At 32.6% G+C, this 19,210-nt stretch overlaps 2 protein-coding genes across 3 annotated transcripts; one reads left to right on the forward strand and one right to left on the reverse strand.

Annotated features, from left to right (window-relative positions):
* The first annotated feature begins 1,888 nt into the window (after positions 1-1,888).
* Positions 1,889-10,007, forward strand: LOC123677592 (cubilin). Its single transcript, XM_045614213.1, has 6 exons — positions 1,889-3,234; positions 4,006-4,145; positions 6,938-7,221; positions 8,880-8,985; positions 9,042-9,149; positions 9,204-10,007. Exons 1-6 carry the CDS (start codon positions 1,937-1,939, stop codon positions 9,227-9,229), a joined length of 1,962 nt encoding a protein of 653 aa, XP_045470169.1. The 5' UTR covers positions 1,889-1,936; the 3' UTR covers positions 9,230-10,007.
* An 812-nt stretch (positions 10,008-10,819) lies between these two features.
* On the reverse strand, positions 10,820-19,210 carry LOC123677953. 2 transcript variants are annotated; one of them, XM_045614703.1, is made up of 4 exons: positions 18,597-19,210; positions 12,601-12,726; positions 12,245-12,482; positions 10,820-11,514 (listed from the first exon to the last, which is right to left on the reverse strand). In XM_045614703.1, exons 2-4 carry the CDS (start codon positions 12,701-12,703, stop codon positions 11,343-11,345), a joined length of 513 nt encoding a protein of 170 aa, XP_045470659.1. In that variant the 5' UTR covers positions 12,704-12,726; positions 18,597-19,210; the 3' UTR covers positions 10,820-11,342. The 2 variants fall into 2 exon arrangements, with proteins under 2 accessions (XP_045470659.1, XP_045470661.1); XM_045614705.1 differs by lacking the exon at positions 18,597-19,210 and adding an exon at positions 13,038-14,643.

Raw genomic sequence — 19,210 nt, forward strand, 5'->3', positions numbered from 1 at the left:
GTTTTGAGAAAAAAAAACATTTTCAAAATCAAATTTAGTTTATTTCTTTACATCGATTCCTATAAATATATTTAGGAAAAAAATACCGTCGTAGTCTTTATACAACATAGTACTCAAATTCAAATTTATGAGTAGAAAGTTTATATGCAAAAAACCGGTAAAAAATGATAGTTATCACCTTTTTTGCATTTTTTTCAATGTTTTATCATGAAATTTTGGTGGCAAATTTCAGATTCGAATTCTGTACCCCAGAAACAGAGATAATAAATCGAAGAAATTAAAACTACCCCATCAACTGAGTTTTAGCAGAGATAGATATAATACGCCAATTTTGAACTATCGTTTGAGCCAGGTTTTTCGGAAAAAAAACTTTATGGAATAAAACGTCAAAAGATTACATTTTTTTCGTATTTTTTTTAATGTTCTGTCACAAAATTTTGGTGCTAAACCTCAGATTCGGATTCAGAATCCAAAAAAATTCTTTTTCTTCTTCAGGTGCCATCTCCTCTCAGAAGGTTGGCTATCAAAATGGCTTTGACACTGCAGCCCAAAAAAATTAAGGATGTTTTTTAAGAGCTATATAACTTTAAATTGCAATAAAACAACGATGAATTATTCGATTGACATGAATTTTATTAATCCGCAAGATAATCTTGTGGCATTACATTTTAAGAATGATTTCTGGCATATGACCGCCACGGCTGGCTCGGATGTAGTCCAATCTGGACGTCCAATTTTCGATGACTTTGTCCAACATTTGTGGCCGTATATCGGCAATAACATGGCGAATGTTGTCTTCCAAATGGTCAAGGGTTTGTGGCTTATCCGCATAATCTAATGACTTTACATAGCCCCACAGAAAGTAATCTGGCGGTGTTAAATCACAAGATCTTGGAGGCCAATTAGCCCAAAACGTGAAATTAGGCGGTCACCAAACGTGTCTTCCAAAAAATCGATTGTGGCACGAGTTGTGTGACATGTTGCGCCGTCTTGTTGGAACCACAGCTCCTGGACATCATGGTTGTTCAATTCAGGAATGAAAAAGTTAGTAATCATGGCTCTATACCGATCACCATTGACTGCAACGTTCTGGCCATCATCGTTTTTGAAGAAGTACGGACCAATGATTCCACCAGCCCATAAAGCGCACCAAACAGTCAGTTTTTCTGGATGTAACGGTGTTTCGACATACACTTGAGGATTAGCTACACTCCAAATGCGGCAGTTTTGTTTGTTGACGTAGCCATTCAACCAGAAGTGCGCTTCATCGCTAATGGACGTAGTGCGCGATACGTATTCCGCACAGAACCATTATATTCGAAATAAAATTGCACTATTTTTAAGCGTTGTTCCGGCGTGAGTCTATTCATGATGAATTGCCAAACCGAACTGAGAATAAATCACTTGACAGCTGTTAAATCGGTCGCCATCTTGAACAGTAATGCCAACTTAAAGTTATATACCTCGAAAAAATACACCCGTTACATACGATCGAAAAAATCAAACTAACCCATAACTTTTCTTTGGGGGGCACATGTGAGCACAAATTGACTGGATTAAGTAGAGGTAATTTAATTCAAATTTCACATTACAAATTAATTGAACTGAGAGTGATAATTTCATTCACTTTTTACAAATTCCATTAAAAAATATTTTCGATATTTTGAAAAAAAATAAGTTTTTTGACATCTTTAACATTTCGGGGGGGGGGTTTGAACCCCCAAAACCCCCCCCCTGGCTACGCCCGTGCTCGAAAATGCTACAATGACATCAACATGAAGACTTATTTAATATTTGAATAGGATCGTCGGTTTGGATGTGAATTACTCATTTGTTTTAATATAAGATCAAACATTAACATCCTGGGTATATGTTGGATATTTAAGACCGTTCCATATAAATATTCCAGCATAATGACTCTAGCAAATTCAAGAAAATGTCAAGTATTCTTACGTACATTTGGTTGATAAGTATATTTATTGTTATAGATAGAGTGATAATAAGTAGTGCGAATTATGAAAATGAATTGAGAACATTTGAGTTTGGTGAATTGTGTGATGAAACAATAACAGAGCCACAATTTATAATTGAATCTTTTAAATACCCAAAGGCATATCCTCCGAATTTGGATTGTCAGTTGATCTTCAAAGGAAATAATTGTTCAGCACACTACAAATTTCAGTTCATTGATTTCAACATCGAACAATCAAGTGGTTGTGTGAAAGATAGATTGGAGGTTGGCCTCTTAGATGCTTTATGTGGAAGAAAGGATGGCATAAAATCCTATTTATCTCATGATGGGATCTTAACCTTACGATTCAAAACAGATAGCAACATTTCTGAAAATGGATTTAAAATATTAGTGACAAGAATTGAAGAATGTACCAAAGATGATTTTGATTCTCAAAGAAAAACGATTCTCAAAGGAAATGCTGTTGGAAATCGTGTGAATTCAAATCTGAGAGAATGTTGCCCGGGAAATTCACAAATATCCAACAGATTCATCTTGAAGTCTCCTAATTTCCCTGTGAGTTTGAGTTCATTTAATGATTGCGTTCTTCAAATTCACAAATCGAGTCCAGATGTCTGTAGATTGAGAATTATTTTCCAATTCTTCTGGTTTGGGAACTCTTTGGACTGCAGTGAAGGATTTCTTCAGATAGATGGAAAAATTATATGTGGATGCAAAAAGGATTTAAAACTTATTTCAACTTTCGATGAAAACGTCAAAGTTTTGAGGTTTAGAAGTGCAGGGATAATAAAAAACTCCTACAGCGGTTTTAGAGCTGAAGTTTTCCAAGATAATTGTCCTAAAAAATTAAAGACAGACCTAATTGCTATTAACAATTCCAACATATCCGAACAACTAGAAGAGAAGAGAGATCCAAAATTATTTGGATCATTTACTAGCAAAAGAGACGAAGGTTCAATATATCGTAATACGAGGGATAATATTGTTGGACACGAAAGAGAGCAAAGGGATTTTTTGACAACCGAAGAAATCGATGGTGTTTTAAGAAACAATGTTGATAATTTTCAAGAATGCTTAAAATGGAATCAAGCCCAATTTGAAAACATTTTTCATGATAGCAAAATAAAATTAGATCAATGTGAAAATGTTCAGAGGAACACCAATGATGAAAAGAAATGTTTGGGATTCTCTGATATTAGAGGATTTTTATTCAGTCCAGGATATCCGTTCTTTTATCCTGGACAATTGAGGATGTGTTACAGGTACATTGAAAAAAGTGATTGAATTCACAATGAAAATGGACAAAATATAAATGCAACACAATATTTGAAAAAAATGCAAAGTGCTATTGGAAAAGAAATCTAAAATTACATGAATACTGAATATATAGATACCTGCAGCATCCGAAATTATGATTGCTTTAAGCTTTCAGCTGCTAAAAAAGCTGAAATGAGGAAATCACTGATGCGAAGTCAGAAGCTTAATGCACTTGTTAATTCATGTTCAAATTCGAACTTCGTGCGAAATCACAATTATATAACATAACCATAAACAATTCGAGAAAAATATTGGATACGAGTTCATTGAATAATAATAATCTATATATTTCCGTTATAACAAATTCAAACTTTTTGTGATTTTGCGTGTATATACAAAATAAGTATATCAGGCTACCGAATTCAAGACAGTGTTAATTATTTCCAATATTCTTTATGAATCTTTGATTATGGGATAATCGGATTTCCGATATTCATCTTGAATTTTCTCTGGTTCTGCGCTATCCAATATATAAAATCACAATATTATCCGCATTGAGTTCATAATTTTGAAAATATGAGAAAAACAGATATATTCAAGATCCGAACAAGAGCCACCGTGTTTACAGTAGGGCAGACTTAAAGAAAATTTGAAATTTTTTCTCTTTTCATATTCGATATTATAATGTTTATTACTTTCACAATTCCTCCCTATCTTTGAAAAACTTTTTAATTTAATTGATTGTAATAGCATTATTTATATTATTATATTTTCAGGTTCAATAGATTACCAAAATCATGCGGAGTACGAGTACACTTTTTTGATTTCAGGATTGATCATAGTGAATTTTGTTCTAAAGATAGATTGGAAATAGAAGGTAGATCTTATTGTGGGGTAGCTTTATGGAGTAAATCAGGTAAGTAGAAATATGTTGCGATCTCCCCAATTCAATAATTTCATCCATTCCAATCAATTCGAGGATTTATTCAATGAAAAGTTCTTATGAAATAATTACTATTTTTCATACAATCATTCCTAACAGCATCACAATACCTACTAAATATAATGATATGCAGAGATTCTATTGTGATAGCTTTTAAATTTTACTAATCATTCTTCTTAATCATATCTCCAATATTTAATGTGAAGCCGATCTGGGCAAAAAGTATATACCGCTTGTGACTATGAAGTGGCAAATGTGTTAACTAGTTATGAATTAATTATCATTATCTTCGTGGCTGTAATAATATAAATAATTATGCATTACATTATACAGGAGGGCCGCTCATTTATAGTATCAGTGTGTCAATTAGAAAAAAGTAACTCCTTAATATCTCGGCCCCTAGGCAAAATCAGAAAAAATGCAAAAAGAGGTACCTAATCTTTGGTTTTTTACTGTTATTCCAATCAATTCGTATCAACTCTCTCAACCACTTAAATCTTAAGTAGTAATGGGTTTGAGTGGCACCTTCTTTTGAAGGTAGTTCAATGGGTTTTTCAAAAATGCCGTACATTTGACGTTTCAGGTTAGTACTTCCGAAAAAGTAACTTAATGAGGATAGAAATATGATTTTAAATTTGGTAAGGCAATGGTTAACAGATAATTCCTAAGAGAAATGGATTGGTAGAAAAAGGCCGATTGAGATGTAACCACGCTCCCCAGACTTAACACCTTTAGATTTTTTCCTTTCGTGGCATTCTGAGTCGGTTGTGTATTACACTGCCTTGCAATATATTAGACAGCGCCCCCTATTTTCTAAGATTTTTTCTCATCGATTATATATTTTTTCCATAATTTAAGTCATATATTTTCGTTAAAGTTTTCAAATAATACCGATATTATACAGAGTGTATATGAATAGTTGCGAAAATATTCAGGAAGTAATTCCTTGTCAAAAAATAGGGTGGGTCTTTCGTATAAACTTTTTTTTTGAGCCTTTCCCCTAAATATAGCGCACGAAAAGTAGTTTTTATTTGTAAAAAGTTCATAATTTTTTTCTGCCACAATTACTTTATATTTGTACCAATAAAAATCTCGATAAAAATATCGTTTTGACATGCGCCTATTGCAAAAATTTGAATTCAAAAATAATTTCAACCTCCACAGCTCAGACGTATTAATATGTTGATATTTCCTTTTCTCAAAAACCGTGAATTTAAGCAAAAGATTACACGAGACCTTATTTGTTAAGAATGGATCAGTCTATGCAAAATTGATTTTTTTATTGTAAAATTTCTATTCAATAAAAGTCCTTTATTATTATTATCATCATTAAATATGAATAATGAAAAAGTTATTGCGAAAAAAGTATGAGGGGTGGCCTTTCCTACTTCTTGCAATCATAGAGGAACACCACCAACAATTTTTTTGAATGCCTTTTCTCCCTCTCAAAATGTTAGTTTTATTTCATTTTTGTGAATTTTTTGGTTTTCAAGAAAAAAATTGAGAACTAATTTTCGGGCGCCGCGCGCCGTCTTTAGGGGACTATAACTAAGCGGGATCTGTCGAATTATTTCACCTGGTGCTCCAATATTTTTTTTTTGTTGACAGTTTTGGGCGCCCCTGCAGATTTTGCGCCTGTGGCAAGTGCAACCTTTGCCACGCCCTAGATACGGCTCTGCACAGCCTCGAGATATAGAAGAATTGAAAATAAGAATAAGCACAGCATGTAAATTTTGAAAATAGGTTAGATTTTTAACTACAAAATAATGGACATCATTCTGACGATCTTTTATCGTGAACATTTTTTATTATTTTCATGTTCCATGGCAACTCTTTCCGCTGCAGGTAACTATTCTACTCTTTCTTTTACTTTTCAGAAGTACTAAAAAAATAGTCAAGTGTATGGTATTTTTCAAAAGCCAATCGAATTACAAAATACTACTGAAATCCCTTTACATTCAAGATTTTAGTGACTGCTGTCATCACTCTCTAAGGCTTGATATAAACTGATTTGGAACAACCGCATAAAATATTGCCTACGAATCAAAGTTTATTCCTATTTTAATTTTTTCTAATTTTGCATGGGGCCGAGGTGGTACCTTTTTAAAATTGACACAATATACAGGGTTAGAACTATTAAGAGGAGCACTGCAGGGATATCGAAAACCGTTAGAAATACAGGGTGGCTTGAATTACAAAAAAGTGCGTAATTTAGGGATTCAAACAACAACAAATAACTTTGTTGACAGTTGTTATGTGATACCATCACTTGAGTTTTTTAAATTATATGGAACAATTTCTACGCATTGCCAGTTGTACACTATGTAGAGTATTGATATCAGAATGATTATGTAATTAATAGGACGTTACTTATCAAACAGGATTTAGGTTTTTACAAAAATTCTGTGATGGTTTCACATAACAACTGAACAAAGTAACAAGTTATTTGACAATTCTTGCTCCAGCCTACTACTCAAACAAAAATATAAAGGAAGTTCAAATTTGCGTAGCTAAACTCGATATTTTTCTAAATGTGATACATTGTTGAATTGGTAATTTTTTTTTTTTTAATCACCTCTTAAGGAGAACCAATATGGCGTCCACAACAAAAATATTTGGAATTTTCCTGGAATCTTGGAATTTTCCAATTCAATAATTTCTTTTCAATATTTCTGAAAAAAGTTGAGATCTAAGGAATCTACGATCATTCAAATAAGGAGCATTTCAGATAAAATAATTTCATACACAATATGATATTTTTTCAGTCGTTCTGGATCTTCGGAACAAGAATTTTGTAGATTTCAACTTCATAACATCTACCCCAAAATGTGCCTTAGGTTTCAAAGCTTATTATGAATATCTGCCATGTGAAGAAGTAGTAACCGAAAATCCCTTTCCACGTCCAATAACAAAAATATTTCCGGTGCCTCCATCTACAACCTTCAGACCAAACCAAAAGTGTGGGGGGGTTGTTAGAGAAGAAATGTTCACTCTGACAGAAGAGAGAGGAAGCCGAGAATGTGTTTTCATAATCGAAAAATTTATTGAGGTAAATCCAAAAGTTCGCCTAATCTGAAATTAACTAAGTTTTCTCAAATTCTTGTATGATATTATATTCGACATCATGGAAAATTTTAGTTGGATTATGAAGTAAGCTTTCACGTGATGCAGCATGATTTCGGGAAGTTAACTTATGCTTTAACACGTAAACATACAAGGTGGTCCAGTTAAACAGGCGAAAATCCCGGAGATGATTCGAGAATAATAATCAATTTTCTAAATGAAACTATATCCGAGAAATACCTTTTTCGTTTACAAAGTAGAACATCTTTCAGTGTTCCTGATATTTACTCTACGATAACTGAGCCTTAGATTTTCTTCAAAAGTAAAGAGAAAACTACTATGATTATCTATTATTGCCACGCTTCCTATTAACTTCGTTTTTTCCACAAAGGCCAAATCTAAGAAAATTCGATGTGTTCTAATAAAAACATGAGCATCGGGAATTCTTTTATTAGGAAAACTGTCACTTCCGTACTTCCATCACAAAATCCATAACAAACATAAATATCTGCATATTCTTCGTTTGATACTCAAACTAATAAATATTTTTTGGGACGAACAAAAGGCTGATATTATTAACTATCACGGAAATAACTTTGTCATACATTAACTTTCAATTAGAAATTAGACTGTAGGGTTTATTACTAAAAGCAATTATAATAAAGTCTTGAATCTGCACATGGAATAAATTACCAAATAAGGATAGAATAATACTTTGGCCTAGTGCCTACTACCATTGATGAATTGTTTGACATTTCGAGCCTCCTTTGATTATTTGGTTGCAAGTTTTCCAATATGCCTCTAATGATATACGGAATTATTTTTGAATTTCCATTCTTTATTAAAGGAAGGTGCTTAGTTGACAAAAAATCGAAAAATAAAATTTCTACTGAATAAGGAATTCCAAATTGATATTTATTTTCAAGAAAGGTAGTGTCGTAACAATTTTTTTTCACTAATGTCCAGTCACGTGCTCATACGGACTCCTCTGGAGAGAAAAAAATAGTTTGCATCACAAAATTTCTACTATACTCGACATCGATGCCTAAAAAATTTCATTCGAATTTATTCAGCCTTTTTGCAAAAATCCATTAATTTCATTTTTTCCACTTTGTAATCCGTAGTAGGTAGTATTTATCGGATATAGTTCCATCAACAAACTCATATTATTTTTCGATTCTCTATCATCTCCTGGATTTTCACAAACTGGACCATCCTTATATATTATCTTGAATAGCCAAAGTTTGAACTTTATGAAATTTCAATTAGTTTTCATCAATTTAATTCTCTTTTAACCCAACAGAATTTCTAAAGGCTCCTTATTTTTTATTCTTCAATCCTAAATCGATAGTTATCACTTCTGCATCGAAACCCTCCAAATACTGATTAATGAATTAAGATTCTCATTGTTATAAAATTTTATATGGCTGCATTTTCAAAATCATCAAACCTATTACCGAAATTCACAGGCTTACTCAGAACTCAAATCCAAATGAAAATCAATTTTCTGTATCAACCATTTCCATGAAAAGAGCTAAGAATCGAGGAATCGAATATGGAATTAATTGATTATTATAATCTTCACACTGCTTTTGATCATTTTCGTTCTCAAAACCACAATAAATACAGATTCGATTTTTGCAGTATGTTTGCCAGATAGTGTTGAAGTTTGAAAAATTCCCAATAGATTGTTCAGAGGAGGTTATTAAAATTAATGGAAAATCATACTGTGGTAACCCAGTTGAAACAGGTGAATCTGATATTCAAATTGATTAATTTCGATATACTAATTATAAATTTCTACAGTTATCATTGGTGGTGAAGATTTTCCAGTAGAGGTAGTTTACTTAAAATTTGGACCTGATGGAAATGGATTCAAAATAAAAGGTGTTCAAGATGCAACGAATTGTCGATGTATGTTGTTAAGTGAAAAAATTCGAAACATTATACTAAATAATTGTTTTTCAGTGCCTCCTGCTCAATTGACTAAATGAATTCCAGAGAAGCTATTCATTTCGGTTAATAAGAGTTTTATGAATACTACTCCATATTTTCAATTTTCAAAAAAAAGCAATCATCCTTGAAATCAATTGATAGGTACATTGAATTAATTCTGTTCTGCAAAATAATCTATTGATGAAAAGGGCTCAAAATTATTTCATTCTATGGAATCATGGATAATGCAGTATTATTCAAGATATTATGTTTTATTGAAGGTAAATAATAAATATGAGAGGTAGGAATAGTCAACCAATTAAAATACCTATTCAATATTCATTTATTTCTACTCTTTGGCTTGTTTATGTTTTATTCGATTGTAAAATAAACATCTTCTATTCTAATTTATTCTATACTATCTATTCTATACAACGTAATTTATATGATTTTCCCAGTAAGTTATGAACATCAACAATCAACAACATAATATCTTACGCTATAATAATATCAATTCTACAAAAGTTATTCTATTCTGTAAGATATGTAGTACATACTCATTAAAATCATTTAAAGTTACACATTGATACAATCATTTCGTTTATCATTTTTAAATAAGAGAAATTGAACTCAGATGTGTAAACCAACTTCAATCAAAATATTTCATAAATTTTTGAAATTTGATATGTTAAAAATGGAGATACAAAAATTCCCTCATGTTTTCTTAGAATATCTTATGTTGGAAATTCTCAATGTTATACATTGATATGATAATTTCGTTGATGATTTGTAGGGGAGAGGAATAAATTAGTGCTTCACAAACTCAGTGTAAACTCTCTTCAATTGAAATTGAACATAAAGTGTTTGAATTTTGATATGATTCGAAATGAGATAACATAAATTGAAAAACATATACGCTGTGTCCGTAGAGTATGGAACAAACTCATTTTTTAGCTAAACAGACCATTTTAAGAAATAATCCTGAAACACGTCGATTTTTAATTTTAATTTACCGTATTTTAAAATAATCATTTAATATACAGGGTTAATTACTTTCGAGTAATAACGTCACCGTCATTTTTTCAAATGGAACACCCCCATTTTGACTCAATTTTCCGATTACTCTAGCTGAGCTGATTCCAAAAATGTATCACATGTTGATTTCAATTGGTACAGGGTGGACAAAAATACAATAGTTATGTGTGTGCTCATAAAGTAACGCGTAATATTCTTTATTAGTTAAATTAACAATATTATCGAAAATACTTATTGTCTAGCGGCAATAAACAAATAATCACATTTCACAAAAAAACTAGACTACTATGTTTTTTTCAAATTGATAAGGAATAATTTCATTCATATTCTGTCTGCTAGACCAAAAGTACCACACATGTTTGGAAATAGCTCATTTTTATTAATCTAAAAATGTAACAAACTACAGGGTGTAACATTCAAACCAATTGCCGGTAGACAATAAGTATTTTTGATAATATTGTTAATTTAACTAATAAAGAATGTTACCCGTTACTTTATGAGCGCACACAAAACTATTGTATTTTTGTCCACCTTGTACCAATTGGAATCAACATGTGATACATTTTTGGAATCACCTCAGCTAGAGTAACCAGAAAATGAGACAAATGGGGGTGTTCCATTAAAAAAAAAATGACGGTGACGTCATCACTCGAAATTAATTCACCCTGCATATTAGATTATCATTTAAAAATACGGTAAATTAAAATAAAAAATCGACGTGTTTCAGGATTATTTCTTAAAATGGTCTGTTTAGCTAAAAATGAATTTGTTCCATACTTTACGGACATAGTGTATTACTAATATGTAGAAGTGAAAACTCAAAAGTATTTTCGAGTAGAAACATATACCATATTCAGTTTGGCACAAATTAAAGTATGGAAACATTACCAAAACATCTGTTTTTTTTAAATAACCTCTAAAATGTTCAATTAAAGTTAGAAAAAACATGCTTCTTTAAAATAAGGCGTTTAGATATTCACTGCAATATGATTATCTACGTTTCCAAATTCCAATTCAACTAATAATATTAATCGAAATTTTTTGTGCTAGATTTCAATTTTCTTATGAATAAAAATATGAATTATGTTCTTTTCTAGTTGTTCGATTCAAAATTTTTAATATCATAAGCGTTCATTCCTATTTACCCAAAAATCGTAAATTTGTGAAAACAGCTCCCGCCAGTCTCTTTCTGTTGCAAAAATTAACTCTTTGTCCTCTTTTTCCTTGTCGAGTTTTATGCAAGGCCACCAAAAGATTGAAAACTTCGTCTTTGGAAGGAAGGCACAAGTATCGGTTTTCTGCATCATATCTAGAAATGGAAAATGGGATGTTGTAGATTAATGTTGAAGCAATTTATGATTATATTTCTATTCGAGTTAAAGTAGTTAATCTATTTCAATTCTTAATATTGTATAGTTTTAGATCAATTCTGTACTGTACGCTCAATAGTTCAATGTTGCTTTAAGGCTAGGTGTTACACCTTGTTGTTAGTTTCTCAGTCTAGTTACAGTTAATAATGAATAAGTGATATTTATAATATAAAGAACGAGATACAAAAAGAGGTATTCCGACATTAGAAAGAGTCCAATCGAAGAGAGAGGAGCTGATGCAGAGTAATTACATGTGAAAAAAGAAAAATCCGATATGGAATGTCAAGAGGACAAACTCTTTGAAATTGCTGAAGTTGGATAATATGAAAATTATCGGATTAAACTACAGTAACAAAAAATTAAACCACCCAAGGAGCAGGAACTACTACTGAGAATCAAAATTATCCTCAAATCTTCAAGTTTGTTGCTTATTGTATATGGCAACATACCTCTGTTTGCGGCATCGATCTGTTTCCAAGCAATAAGTTTTCGAAATCTGTTATAAATTTTTTATTACTGCTGTGAATAAAATATCCTTAAATGTCTTATCAATATTGGAAGAGTATCTCCTTTTAGATTTCAGGTATATATTCTGAGTACAAAATTATTATTTGCTGTCAAACTAACTTAATATCAAGATTTAGGCACTAAAACTATCTTCATTCTCACCTTGAATATTTTTGTCGTTTCAGGGGAAATTTACGGTAATATTTTGAGCGTTTATCTTGTGATGAAGTAGAAGAAGAATCTGTGTATACCAGTTGTTCCCCATTTTGAAGAATTTGTTCTACATCTTTCTCTACATATAATAGGGGACTTATGCCAGATGGCCAAGACTTCATCAATATTGACGATAAAAATTGAATGTAGTTTTCTAGGCTGACATCATTTGTCGAAGAATTGTTTTCTGAAAAAATAATGAAAAAATGATAATGTTCATTGATTCCCTTATATATTCGGCTAGTCTATATGTATTATGGCGAGTGTGATTATGTAGGTATCTAAGGTATCTAAATCATTCTTACCATATGGGTCTATTGAGCTCTGCAATAAGGCATAAGTTGGTGGAATATTCTTCAGGTATAGTTGTGCTAGCAGCGTTATGAGTAGTTTTTCCATCCAATTCATGTTATTTCTTATTCAAGGCAACACTGAAAAATTGATTATAAAATAACTTTTGAATCAAATAATTGAAGTGTAAAATAGAGAGTTCGCAAATATTACACAGAAATCATTATTCTCAAAAAAATTGATTTCCAATTCATGTTTTATAAAATTGACGCCCAGAAGTCAGAGAATGATACAATATCTGAGATTTTCAGTTCAAGGTTAGAAATTTGAATTCTTATCAAGAGAACAAGCTACATTAATACTGTTTATGATTTATCACATCACCAAAAAAGCTCTTTCACGTTATAGTGCTGAAGAACAGTGTAAAAAACCGTCGAAAAATGTTTTTTACCTCTTTTGCATATTTTTCAATGATGTTGGTATCATCATCAATCCACCCACTGACGAGTTGAGGACCAATCTGATTTGACGTCTCATTAAAAGAAGATTTCACGCCTTCTGGAGCGTGTAGAAATGGGGGACTGTAAGCCATCACAGTTTCTTCGCCATTTACAGGGCCTGTTGAAATCCAAAAGATGAACCGTATGTCCAAGAGAGTCCAGGTTTCGTTGGACATCGTGAAAGACAGCAGAATAGGGACGCCAAGCTGCAGTATCTGGTCGACACAGGAGCAGATCACAGTGAACTTAGGACTACCCCGAGATTTCACCTGGAGGCTCGTCATAGCAGATATATCCAAACCCCTCCAATGATGGGTTTGGATACACCTGCTAGGACGAACCTCCAGGTGAAATCTCCTTACGTAAAAACTCAAGAAGTCGATACTGATATATCGACTTCTTGAGTTTCCACAACCTTCTAGTGGACGTAAGGAACCAAAAATTTCTGGACAGCACCACCCAACTCACTACCCGAGGAGAAGTGGCTGAGTGTAACATCCCAGAAGTCAAGGCTGTCAACGGATCCTTCAGATACCATGAGTTGATAAAATCTTTTTCAGGAATTACCAGGCTAGAAGGAGAACACAAGACATCATATCAAAATGACCCATGGATCCCCAGTTGCAGTGAGACCACGACGCTTGGCACCTGAGAAGTTCAAAGCAAACAAGAAGGAATTTGAAGCCATGCTCCGACTAGAGATCGCCCGTCCATCTAACAGTCCATGGTTGTCCCTGCTGCACCTCGCACCAAAGATGTATTCAGAAGAATGGATACCGTGTGGAGATTACTGAGCTTTGAACGCCCGGACTATCGTCGACCAGTATCTTGTGAGTTTGTGAGGCCCAGTCAGGACTACGCTCACATCCTGCAAGGAAAGAAAATCTTCCTACCCTCGACCTAGTGCGAGCGTACACCAGATTCCTCTAGACGAAGAACACATGAACAAGACAGTCATCACGACTCCATTCGAAATATTACAGTTCCTGCTCATGACGTTTGAACTCAGGAACGCTGCCCAGACCTTCCAGAGATTCATCGATGAAGTTCTACGAGCACTGGACTTCTTCTTCAGTTACATCGATGACTTGTTGATCGTCTCATCGTCCAAATAGGAGCATATGAATCACACACTTTTAAAAGGAAGGCTTGTGACTTGATGAAAAATCCCCTAGAAAGCATGAAAGACCGAAGATGGCACTTCCCTAGGAAGAGAGTGTTAAAGCCAAACTTTGACTGGCACAGAGATTGTGTCATGATTGCACAAACCTTCTGTGTGGCATAGTGCCACCTGCTAGAGCAGATCAAAATGGCTCACTAGAGGTGAATTATATTGAGATTGAGCAGTAAAAGGTTCAGTTATCTCAATTGTCAATTCCCAACTTGTGAGTGAATTTAAAATTGATATTTCTTTTGTGCTGACACTATTTTGTTTAAATGCTTGACTGCTGAGATTTTCCTCAAAATAAAGATTGTTTATTATTATTAAAGACTAATATAATAGTCTAATTGCAAAAGAGAAACAAGTTCCAAGTGAGAAACAATTTACACCGATCAAGAAAAATATTATCTTCATACTCTCTTAATAGGTTAAAAATAAACTGTTTAATTTTGTATCCCTTTTTCTATTTCCCTTATTTGTCCTTCACTGTATACTACTAGTTGATAACAGTACAAGGGCACATTCTTATTGTAAAGGCACATCAGAAGTTAGACATATACAGTTAACTCTCGTTAACTAGAACCTCGTTAACTCGAAATCCACGATAACTCGAAATCCTCGATATCTCGAAATCCTCGATAACTCGAATTATTTTCAATCCCCTTGGAAAAACCTGTCTAGGCCGAAAAAATTTCCATGCATAACTCGAAACAATTTCACGGATATATTTTACCTCTATAAGTCGAAGACGCACTAAATTTACCTCTATAACTCGAAGTCAGTGGTTAATTCCAAACTCTGCCGTACAAGTTGAAACGAGTCGATGAATTGAGCGTATTTAATGATGCAATAATTGTTTGTGAGGTTTTATAGAATTTTGTTTCATTTGTTCTTAGTTATGCGAAGGTTGTTGGAAATACATTTTTTGTTTAATGTTTTCATCCCGACTTTCCTAAGCCTCTGAGAGGCCTCTCGGTAGATTGGAATTTTCACGAAAAACTGAGAGTTTTCACTCTCAATTTCTGAAACAAGCTTAAAAAATTTGAATAAAATGCTCCTGCGCAATAACTGCAATAATTTGTCAGGATGAAAATTGTTACCAAAAAAGAAACGAACAATAACACTATGAATTAATTAACTCTTTTGACGTTTTAGAGTCTAAATCAGACTCCTTCGTCAGATAAACTCTTAAAATATTCAGAATTTGTCAATTGGCTTTTGTCAACACAAAGACACGTTGATCTATTTCATTGTGAAATTTTCTATTGTCAATTCATTTTTCAGTAAATTCATCAAATATGTACGATCTTTTCTTATTATAGGGAATAAATATCACTATTCTCTATAATCCGAATTACCATTTGGTTTACCTCTCGGCTTTACCTCTATATCTCATTACCTCTGTAAGTCGAATTTAATCAAAAATGACCTGTATAACTCGAACTACGCATATGTCGAACTATTCTTAACTCGACGAAAAATCTTGGTCCCGTGGTGTTTCGAGTTAACGAGAGTCCACTGTATTATCTTAATTAAAAAAAAAATTAAAAAGGGTTCAATGAATGAATGCATCAATAAAATGAAACAAAGTAATTTCCACAAATATTTTATTTTCTACGACAATGAAATATTTTTTTTTATATAATGAATGTCCGTCAAGTAAGGACCGAATCCATTGAATACTGCCCTGACTTTTTGAGAAGATAAATTATTCGAACTCTTTCAAAACTATAAATAATTAAGTCCGCTGACGTTATAAGTGAAAATCAGTGTCGATCAAAATCAATATTCGCCAAAGTTGAATAATTTTTCACATATGCTGAGAGTGAGAAGAACAAAGCAGACAAGATTATAAGATTATCCGTCTTCATGAGTGTTGTATCAGAAAATCCCCGATTCCTTATACCCAAACATAGAACTCACAAACTACAAAACTTTCCTCGTTATTCAATTATGAAGAAATTTAATCATCTACCATCTCCAAAATTTTACAATAAATTTTGTTCACGAAAGACATTAAGAATATGTTATTAATGAAATAATCTACTAAAGTGATTTGAATTCAGTTATTTTACATTTAATCAATATGAGATTAGAATTCACGAAGTTTCCAATTACTTCGATTTTCCTCAATCAACGAGTGCAGGCGACAGGCAGATAGAGTTATTGAAGTTTCAATAATTAAATATTGACTATCTCGCCATAGAGTTCACCTCGGAATCTGGATTATGAAATATTGTACAGGGTGTCCCAAATTCGATACTCACTGAAAGTATCTCGAGAACTATAACTATTTTGCTGTATCTATCTTAGTTTCTGTTCAAAATATTCGAAAATTTCTAAAACTTTTTTTTGATAATTTTTATAGTTTATATGATACTTACATAAGATCATAGAAATTAATTGTCGTTTCAGAGACATACAGCAGAGGAGAGTTGTTTATTTTTCATTTATTTTGAGATTCAATTCATTTTGTGTTCATTGTATAATTGTAATCCAATTATATACACGGTTAGATCTATTTAGAGGGACACTACAGGGATATCGAAAACCGTAAGAAAAACAGGACGGTTTGAATCAAGGGCGAAGACCTTTTTTTCTTGGGGTGGTAATCGAAAAAAACGTTTACTCATATCTCTAAATTGAGAAAAAGAAGTTTGAACATGGGAAATGAGAGATTCCTTGGATAATTTTAAGAATAAAAAGATCTATGAATATGTGTCCGCAAACGATTCGTTTTCGAGATACAGGGTGTTTCTATTGTGTCGTATTTTTTTGTAATGTTTATATCAGTTTATCAAATCTTTATTGATCTTCGCTACAGATTGAGTAAATAAGGATCAAAACTTATAATCAATTATAATATTATAATTAATTATAATATTATAATTCATTCATTCATTACACTCTCACTAGCTGGATCTTTATAATAATTCGGATTTTCCTGAGGATTACTAGAGAGCTATTTGAAACGACAACAAACCAAAAAGTGTAATACTGAACCAGAGATTCTTTTTAAATTTTTCTAAACTACCAGTGGTTCACAAAAAACTAATTCTGGAGGAAAGAAACGGACACCCTTTCAGAAAAAATTCTTGTAGATTTGCATTCAAAATGAGGATATCACATGATGAAAACTTCAAATTGGAATATTTATGCCAATTCAAATTGAATACCTTTTGAAGTGAAGGTGCTATGAGAGAAAAACTTGAACTTTAACACCAGTATCTCAAAAACAAAGCGTTTGCGGACTCATGTTATAGGACTTCCTTTCATGAAATGATCCGAGAAATCTGAAATTTTCATTTGTACCGTCAATTTACGAACACCCTGTAGATATGGTCAGTTCAAAACTGATGTCTTCACAAATAAATTGCAATTTGAATGAGACACAGAATAATAAATTGTACAATACAGCACAGACAATTTTTCGATGCGAATAACTCAGATCAGTTCTTTGATAACTACAGTATTGAAATTTTGTGAAAAGAATGATACAAAAAACCAAAAACAACGGGTAAGTGTAAACCGATGACGAATGCAAAAATCACAGATTACAAGTAAGGGGCGATGCCGAGAAAGCGGATAGATAAAGGAAAATAATAAACTTCGGACAAAGATGAGCTCGTAGTGCAATAAAAGTACTCATATTGAAACAGATAATAAACTCATAAACCGTAAAAGAATCTGATTTTTTAATGACGTGTTGATTTCAAAGGAAAGTGAAATGATCATTATTGGTTCATTTTATGGAGAAATTTTCGTTCTTCGTCTTCGCGAGATTTCTGAAATTGTATATCTGGAAAATCTTGGAGGGGGGGTAATTACCCCAGTACCTCCCTATTTCTACGCCCTTGCATTTCAAGATATCTATGAACTACTTTCTGAAATCTTATTATTTCGAAAGAAGAGATCGGATGTCTTTGAAGATTTTATAGTTATCGAGATGCTTTCAATGAGCAGCAATTTTTGGATACCCTGTACAAAAGGTAATCGCTCACATTAATTCATTATTTATCTCAATCTCAATGAATAACTTCGGGTTCAAACTACGCTATAGAGTATAGAGTACGTTTATCATAAGAACATATTACTAATAACGTGCAAAGATAATAAATCTTCTTGTGAAATTTTAATTTTTTTTTATATTTTGTTAGAAATTGATAAGATGAATGAGTGAATGAGGAATTATAGAAGGGTAGAAATATTTTATCATCAATCTTTTGATGATAATAAAGACGGTTATTATTATTATTATTATCTATCACAAAAAACTCTTGTTCCAAAATCATACGATAAATCAAACGAATCTCTCAAATTCTAAAAACTCATAGAATTACCTACTCACCTCTATCTAATTATTATTACTCGTCATTATTCATCACATTATTCACTGTGAGCGCAAAGTCCGGTAACACGATTTTACCGCGTTCAGTACGTAATTCCTAATTGTCAAACTTCTTCAGATCACACTTTTTATATGAGTTCAGAATTTGCGCAGCGATCTCTCCTTCAACTGGTGGGAGTGTTGTAATGTGTGCTTTTATGTTCCAGAAGCTGGAGCAACAAGTTCCTCTGATGAGGAATGGTGGGGAGAAACTCTTTATCCCATTTATCCTGGAGGAGAAAGATAGGTATTCTTATCTAGGACTAAGGCGTTCCAGTTGAAAACACGATTTACTCTGGCAGAAAACGTTTCCGTCAATAAAAAAGATGTATTTGATTGATTTTCAGAAGGAAATCTTTGTTTCCTGATTAATAGTTTTTGCCGCCCTTGTTTTATGCTTTCGCCCACTTTGAATTACCACAAAATTGTTGTTTATTTTGACTTGACTTGTAATTAACTCTATAGTTACATTCTTTGAATTTGATATTGTAGATATGAATACTAGATTACCAGGGAATATATTAATTATATTATCCATATTTCAAATCAGAATGAAAAATTGAAAAACCGTTAGC

This window comes from Harmonia axyridis, chromosome 4 (assembly GCF_914767665.1).
Source record: "Harmonia axyridis chromosome 4, icHarAxyr1.1, whole genome shotgun sequence".
NCBI lineage: Eukaryota > Metazoa > Arthropoda > Insecta > Coleoptera > Coccinellidae > Harmonia > Harmonia axyridis.